This window comes from Symphodus melops (assembly GCF_947650265.1).
Source record: "Symphodus melops genome assembly, chromosome: 23".
Classification (NCBI taxonomy): Eukaryota; Metazoa; Chordata; class Actinopteri; order Labriformes; family Labridae; genus Symphodus; species Symphodus melops.
This window is the reverse complement of record NC_136713.1, coordinates 2,808,545-2,817,081: the sequence shown is the minus strand read 5'-3', so window position 1 is coordinate 2,817,081 and position 8,537 is coordinate 2,808,545. Positions and strand designations below refer to the sequence as shown.

The following is an 8,537-nucleotide window of genomic DNA, read 5'->3' as shown; positions in this document are numbered from 1 at the left end:
TTGTTAACTCCACCCCCTGTTCAGTATATAATGTCTGCCTTCCCCTCATTCTGTGCCAGTTCCTCTTGTATTTTTGTCTCTATGTCGTCTTGTTCCCAGTGTCTGCGTTCCAGCATGTTTCTGTCTTGACTTTTGGAATCTGAACCTGTTAGTGTTTGACTCCCGTGTACCGAACCCTGCGTACAGTTAACATGGATTTTTGAAACTGCCTTTTGCCCTGGAGTCGTGCGTTTGGGTCTCTTCCTCTGATCCGTGACAAATATCATATATAATGTTGTTCATTAGTTTGGTAGCAAATGTTAGCGGCTGATTGATTATACTGTTATCTGGTATGGAGAGGTGTTTTTCAGTCTTAATATATGTCAGTTGTTAATTGATTGATGTAGAGCAGCTGTGATTAATTTTTCTGTGTAGATATCAAAAGGAACTGGTTTTCTGGCTTCATATTATTAATCTGCTGTTTTCGTAAATAATATATTGAAGTTAGTTTTCTAAATGTGTGTATGATGTATTTAATGTACATGTATCTCTCTATTTGAACTTATTATGAATGAATGTGTAATGTATGATTGTAAACACAGAGCCGTTGACAGTTTGCTCAGAGGGGAGATGCTTGACTCCACACACGACCTGTTGATTGTACTTTTATCTGTTGAATACAGAATACAAGAACTACAAGCTGTCTCCTGAGACTTTGCCGAAACAGCAGAACACAACGCAGAACGTACACACGGGTCACACGTGTCTAGAATGGATCTCCTGGACTGATGCTGTGAAGAAGAACAGCTCCCCAGTCAACCCCTGAAAGGTTCAATTCATGGGAGAGGCTGGGAATGACACTGGAAGGTAGTTCAAACATTTTTGTTTTGAACATTTTATTTATCTTTTTTTCCCCTTAAAACATAGAACAGAATTTGAGACAAGATCAGTGATGCAAAACAACAGAGAAAAACCAAAACAAGAAAAAGACGGGTAGAAAACATACTGCAGACATAGACACTGCTGCATATGATGCAACTCTGCGTTATGACACACATCATGCAACTTAATAATAAAGAGAAACAAACAGGGCTCATTTCCACGACTTAGAGTTCAACCTTGACAGCCCAAGTTTTTCACTTTGTCAGGTGTTTTCCGACTGTGCTCCACCTCCAATCAAAACGCTCCCTTTTCATCTGTAACGATGCCGTCATTTTTTCCATGAGATAAACTTGTCTCAATCTTTGCTTCCATTCAGCCACATTCGCTGGTTTAACATTCTTCCATGTTGCTGTTTTATTTTTCTTGGCGACCGATAATAAAATATTCACAGTATATCTTCTGTCAGCAGTGAAAATATCGTCCGGTATAACACCAAGTAGGTTGAACTGAACCTTTCATGGAATTTCACTTTTCATAATTTTCTCCTCTTTAATATTTTTCCAGTGTTTTGAAATAACAGTCCCAGAGTGTGTGCATAAGATCACCTGTTTTACTGCATTGTCTCCAGCAGAGGGCAGCAGAGAATGTGTCTGCTTTTTATTCTCACTGTTTCTTTTTCTAACTGCAGAAACAAACACATGTTCATTTAATGGAAACAATCAAACAGAAATAACAGTGGTATAAAAGTATTCAACAAGAGAAGAGGAAACAGGCTGATGGCCTCTTTTATTTATTGAGCGCTGTAGTTTCCACTCATTTTAATGTGCTGGATCGGAGTCTTTCACTTTCTTCTTCATTTCCTCCAGGTTGAAGAAACATCACACTCATCATCTTACACTGAACAAATTCTCAACAGGACCTGTAAATGATGACAACAAAGACAACACAGCAGGTTTGTAATTCACTGTGATATACTTGTAACCACGACTTAGTGTGACATGTTTTAAATGCATATTAAAGCAGGACTACAGCAACATCTACAGCTGGGTTCAGAGGAGCATGCTGAGGAAAACAAACACTGTTGTATGTGGCAACAAGTTGAAATCATTTCTCCTCTTTAGTCTTTATATAATCCTCTTCAGGTGTAGAGAGGCATCAAACGGTTCAAGTTCAAGTCAATAGTTTAGTTTCAGTCAATGTGTTTTCAGTTTAGTGAGTCACTTAGATAGTCTGGGGTCCATATATCTTGATGTGGTTCATGTCTGATCTGGAGTCCCACTGGAGAAACAGGTGCAGACTGGATCCTCCACCTTGCAGCTGCTGTGATGGCCGCTTTGCTTTGTGGTTGGAATCAACCACAGAAAACAACAACAACCGGAGAGCGGTCATAAAACCACTGAAAAGTGGTCCTCCTTAATCCTGCTGCAACCAAAAATCTTTACCCTCCTTTTGGATAACTTTCACATCGATTTGAAGAAGAATATTAAAGTTGTGTCTGATCTATTTCATGCTATCTGCACGGACTCCGCTCCTTCTCTGTCCCTTCCTCTCTGCCCCTCACAGCCTGTTTTTTCTTCTGTCTGTGAGAGGTGCAGACTCTCCCTCTCAAACAGGAGGTCAGCGACACCTAGTGGACATTTTGACAAACTGAATTATTGAGCGTAACATAAACATGAGCTCCATACAGCATTAAAATAGTATCTGTTATATTCATGGGGCTTTACATACTGTTTAAGTTCAGGTATAGAGCAAGTGTCAGCTCACATTTATTTTGACCCTGTGAGCAGTCTTGGTCTGTGGATAGATGAGAGATTTCTGTCTCATGTCTGCACGTTGGATCCTTTGACATTTCCAGTCTGTTTGTTGGGACCTATATTTCCCCGACCACAGGAGAGGTCTGATAGAGTCTGCTCTTTAAAGTGTTTCCTATCCAGGACAAATGGTTTGCTCATTAATAGTTCACATGTTGTAGAAAATACACTTCAGCAGCGTGTTGACCATGATGATACAAGTCTGAGGGGGGGAAAGATTCAGCTTTATTTCTCGTTTGTCTTTAACTGAGGTTTCAGGAAGGTGAAGAAAAAGAGGACGTGATCACATCGGGGGAAACTACATTTACACAGCGTGCACACTTATTAGGCAGCTGAGTGTTTTGTCCTCATCATGACTTCAGTGAACACTTTCTGACTCTCTAAATATCAACTTGAACGTCTATTGGATGAAATCATCTTGAGCTGATGTGAATGTTTGCGAGGAGGGAGGTTGAGGTCTAAATAATCCAAAGCTCGTCTCGATGTTTCATCAGCTCCTCCAGATGTTGTTAAAGGTCATTAGAGTTCAAACATTTGAACCTTCAGAGATGAAACTCAGAGTGTTCAGACACTCTGATGATGTTGCTGCCAAACTGTCCTGTGCAATGGACAGAATAGCAGCATGGCTGCATGACTCCAGCCTAACACTCAACATTGATTAAACAGTCTTTGTATTTTTCTAACAAAAAATGCCGTCATGACTGGCCGAACATCTCAGTAAACGGTCAAATAATAAAACATGTTGAAGAGGTTAAATATTTAGGCATCATATTGGATCCAACACTGACCTTCAAGAAGCAGGTAAAAAAACTAAATCAAACTTTAAAATACAATATGTCAAATTTTAGGCACATCAGATGCTCACTCTCCACTGAGGCATCTGTGATGTTTTTGAACTCAATGATCCTCTCCCATATCTCTGACTGTATCACATGTTGGTCTCAGGCAAACAAGTCAACATTGAAATCTGTTGAAAATGTTCATAAACAAGCTCAGAAAATATTTGAAAGAAACCACGGCACTGCCACCATTGTCACACACTCAATCAATACAAACTGTTCACTTTTGAACATTTCATTCGATTTTCAAATATCCGGATGGTTCACAAAATCATCCACAAAGCTGCTCCCCCTCCCCTGAAAAACTTTGTCCAGCTCTGCTCAGAGACCATCTGCAGAGCCCCAAGGTCCACCACTAGGGGGGAGTGTAGAGTCCCCAAGAGAGGATCTGCATTTGGCCAGTCCTCTTTCTCATACAAAGAATGGAACAAAATCCACCATGAACTCAAAGTAAACACTGACTTCCATCTATTTTCAAAACATGTAAAAAAAAAAGAAAAGGATTGTAAACAATCAATCATGCTCTCATTAATTGTATTTTTCCTGCATGTATTTCCTGTTAGAATTCAGTATTGTAACTTTAACGATGCAAACATGACTTTAAATGAAGCCTTTGTGTGGAGTCTTAGCACATGTGTATTGTGATATGATGTGAATGTATACGTTGTATTGTATTGTGTATGTATCCTGTGTTGATCTGCCCAGGGACTGCAGAGGAACATTAGCAAACTGCTATAATCTGGTACGAAGCCTCTTTTCTCTGTGAGATCAAAGATGTTGTTTGTACATGACAACTAAACTAACAAACTAAACTGAGAGAGAAGTTTACACTCTGACACACACACACACACACACACACACACACACACACACACACACACACACACACACACACACACACACACACACAGCAGCTCATGTCCTGTAACTGGAGGAGGGAGGAGCAACACGTGATCCAGACTCATGAGAGGAGGCGGGACAGTGAAAGTGAAAGTGTTCAGTGAGTTCAGACATTTTGTGGACAGAAGTGAAGAGAGAAGTAAAGAGTGAAGCAGGGTGAGTGTTTATCCACAGTTTTTATATCTTCACTTCTGTACTCTCAGTTTCCTCCTCTCAACTGAACACAGACAGTTTCTAATGACGTCACAGCTTACATTCATATGAGCTGTGTGTGTGTGTGTGTGTGTGTGTGTGTTCGTGTGTCTTTAGAAATGGCCCAAAGTTACGGACATGTTATTGACTGATATCGCGAGAAGTGAGCCTGCCCATGTGATCAGTCCTGATATTCTAATGAGTGGCACGCAGTATCAACAGATAGATCGATTGATAGATACTTTATTGATCCCGAGGGAAATTCAAGCTGACGAGTGAGCTTCAGTTGTCACGTGATAACTTAATAGAAGCTGTTTGTGCCTAAATTAAAGTGTGAGTATTCATCTCTTGCATATTTGTCATATTGTTTACTCATATGAATGTTGTTTGGTTGATATGAATGAAAGTCGGAGCCCGCGTGCTCGCGCTATGATCAGACACGTTAATGACAGCTGATTGCGTGTACGCTAGTTTACGTCCCTCTGCTCACGTGACTCTGCGCGTCAGCGTGAGATGCGTCATGTTGAGTTAAAGGCACGTTCATTTATACACTTATTACGTCGTGTTTAGACAGTTGTGATTGAGCCCAAAGTGTTCAGTGTTATTTAAGTATTGTTGTTTAGCTTGCTTTTCAACTACGCTAATTCGGCAACCGGATGTAGCAGCTTGCCTGTGTGTTTCAAAATAAAAGCATCCTGCTGGTTCCGGCAGTTAGAGGATTTCTATAACAGGAAATGCTGTGTCAAGTTGTTAGCAGTAACTTAACAGGACTGAAATGTTAAAGAGACCTGTGCATTGTGTGTTTGAGTTTGTTAGTTTAAGACAGTGTGAAGAGAAATGTGATTATAACTACTGAATGGCTTTCTGTGTAAATGTATGGTTATATTTGACTGACAATATTACTTTATATAGGTGAAGTCATTTATGTTTTTTATTATTGAGACTGTATTTTGTTATTCTTTTTTTTTATAGAAAACCACACACACACACACACACACACACACACACACACACACACACACACACAAACACACACACACACACACTCACATGCATAAGTGAAACAACCAGTTCCAACTAGCTGTATGTGCTGCTCTATTGGAAAGTAAAGAAGAGCTGAACAGTGTGAAATCTCTCTCTGCCCTTTCTTTCATCATACTCCCTGGAAACGTGGCCTTAAGTGGTGTTCTGGCCGACACCTCGGTGTGAACCTAGAGACAAACACAGAACGAGCGCCCAGCCTGAGCTATTGTTATTATCTCTACTACAGTGTGTGTGTGTGTGTGTGTGTGTTTCCTGTTTCTCTTGTGTTGATCTCTCAGTCAGTGTTTCTGTGTTTCCTCTCAGACTGACTTCAGATCAGATCATGGATGTGAGTTTAGAGGAAGAGGAGGACGGAGCAGAGTCTCCTGGACCCAGCTGTCTGTCTCTGAAGAGTGATCAGTCCAAAGATGGTTACATAGATTTCAGTAAAGGAGCTCGTCCCTCGGACAAGGTCAAAGGTCATCCTTATAACCTCAGAACTAAACGTGGACCCTCGAACACAAAGTAAGTCTTCTTAGCAAAGAAACAAACCATGAAAGCTTGTCATCATCCACAGCTGTAGCCCTTTTTATATTTACAGCTTCTTTTATAGTTTTGTCCTCAGACAGTTTATTAAAGATTCATATCATAAAAAAAACAAATGTGTTGTTTTTTTACAGAGTTCAGAGGAGCAGACAGAGAGCAGAGTCTCCTGTACCCAGCTGTCTGTCTCTGAAGAGTGATTTGTCCAAAGATGTCATTTTAGACTTCAGAACTAAAGGTGGACCCTCGGACACAAAGTAAGTCTTCTTACTAACTCTTTGTCTCTTCAGATGTTTTAGGAGGGTTAAAACACAAGAAACAATCATCTCCCTGCAGACTATGAGCTGAATCCAAACAGAAGAATTTCTTTCTTTCTTTTTTAATTTCATCTTTATTTAAGCAGGTAATTAACCCATTGAGATCAAGATCTCTTTCACAAGGGCGACCTGGCCAAGAGGGCAGCAGCACACGTCATGATTAAAACAGTTTACAGACAATAAGTTACAGATCAGTTTACAGATGAAGTGCAGAGTTGTGATGACAGGTTACAGTTCAGACACACAGACACTGTCCGATTGCCTCACGTTTTTTGTCCTTTAAGATCGAGCCAAAGACTTCAAGTGAAATGAGGTCGGCCATTTTCAAGTCATTTTGGAGAAAGTTCCAGGTAGAGGGAGCAGCAAAACTGAACGCTCTTTTTCCGAGCTCAGTGCGGACACGAGGAACAGACAGTTTTAAAACATCACAGGAACACAAGGCGTGTTGGCTTCTGGTTCTTTGAAGGTGTTCACATAAATATGACGGCACCAAACCAAGAAGAGCTTTATAAAGAAGATTTAGCCAGTGTAAATACCTGCGCACCTTTAAGGGTGGCCAATCAGATTTCATGTACAGGTCACAGTGATGAGTAAGGCGTCTACAACCTGTCACAAATCTCAACGCGCATTGATACACGGTATCCAATGACTGTAAACATTTAGCAGAGGCGCCCATGTACAGGACATCGCCATAATCCAACAAAGGAAGGAAGGTAGAAGAAACAAGAAGTTTCCTCGCCCTGAGTGAAAAGCAGGATTTATTTCTATAATAAAATCTCAGCTTCACTTTGAGTTTGGAGACGAGTTTTGTGATATGTGCTTTAAATGATAGTTCACAGTCCAGAAGGAAACCCAGGTACTTGTAGCTGTTGCAAGCTCGATTGTATTTCCTTGGGACGTAAAGTTCAAGGGTACATTTGTTGGTACTTCACGTAAATGTGAAAACAACATGAGCTTTGTTTCATCATAGTTTATGACCAACTTTAGTTCCCTCAGCCGAGACTGGACAACATTAAATGCTGATTGCATAAACTCAAAAGCTTGTGCAACAGATGTTGAGCAACAATAGATGATAGTATCATCAGCATCAAAGTGATACATGATTTCACACATTTCTCACATAATTTCTACTTCAATCATTCAGTGAGTTTAAACTTTGAAGAGAAATCATTTTAAAAATCATCCTCATTATTCCTCTCATCCATATTTCCTGTTTATCAAATGTTGTCCTAGTCGTGCAGTGATCTTCTGTGTGTGCAGGTTGATCATTAAACACAAGAACATCACCTCGTCTGGGAGCCCAGACTTCTGTGTTTTGTTGCTGTGGTATCTAAAGATGTATTCATGTGATGGAAATATAACACAAAGTTTGTTCTTGTAGATTTGAGAGGAGCAGACAGAGAGCAGAGTCTCCTGGACCCAGCTGTCTGTCTCTGAAGAGTGATCAGTCCAAAGATGAGTTTCTATACTTCAGTAAAGAATCTGGACCGTCAGACACAAAGTAAGTCTTCTTACTAACTCTTTGTCTCTTCAGATGTTTCCTTGTAGGGTTGGTCACCTTGTAAAGCTGTAATCTGATCTTATCTGTCTTACAAAGTACAAAGTACATTTATTAGCAGCAGAAGATGGCGCTCAGCACGACCCCTGTTTTCAGGTGACCTTGAAAGGTGTGTGTGTTAGAAAGAGAGGGGAAAAGAAACAGTGTGTGTCTGAAGAGGCTGGATCACAGTCTGTAACTCGCACACAACTCTGGAATAGTTTACTCCATCCCCAGGAGCCAGTGGCTGAATTGATGTTAGACAGTGTTTACACTGGTCTCCCTGATCATGAAGATATGATCCAGATATGACACTAGAATTCACAGAGAAACACACACAGGACGCAGCAGCCCAAATGAACACAACAAATACAGGTTTGACTCTGGTAAAACCAAAGGTGCAGTGGTTGAATAAAATAAAAATATGATCACAGTTTCACATGAATAACTCAGTTATTAAAGCTAACTGCTCAGACCTATAACTCAGCCTCACTAAACTGTTTGATGAGGGTAG

General features: G+C 40.4%; 1 protein-coding gene and 1 long non-coding RNA gene across 2 annotated transcripts in view; both read left to right on the top strand.

Moving 5' to 3' along the window:
• LOC306818853 (uncharacterized protein) overlaps nucleotides 1–8,537 on the top strand; it is a 137,817-nt gene that overhangs the window by 18,535 nt on the left and 110,745 nt on the right. The window contains exons 3-5 of the mRNA XM_079336577.1: nucleotides 5,951–6,151; nucleotides 6,307–6,426; nucleotides 7,868–7,987. Coding sequence (XP_079192703.1) covers nucleotides 5,951–6,151; nucleotides 6,307–6,426; nucleotides 7,868–7,987 — 441 coding nt within the window. The remainder of the gene's footprint in view (nucleotides 1–5,950; nucleotides 6,152–6,306; nucleotides 6,427–7,867; nucleotides 7,988–8,537) is intronic.
• On the top strand, nucleotides 201–2,217 carry LOC306818873. The gene is made up of 2 exons (XR_013778380.1): nucleotides 201–846; nucleotides 1,728–2,217. It is a non-coding gene; the product is annotated as an uncharacterized lncRNA (long non-coding RNA).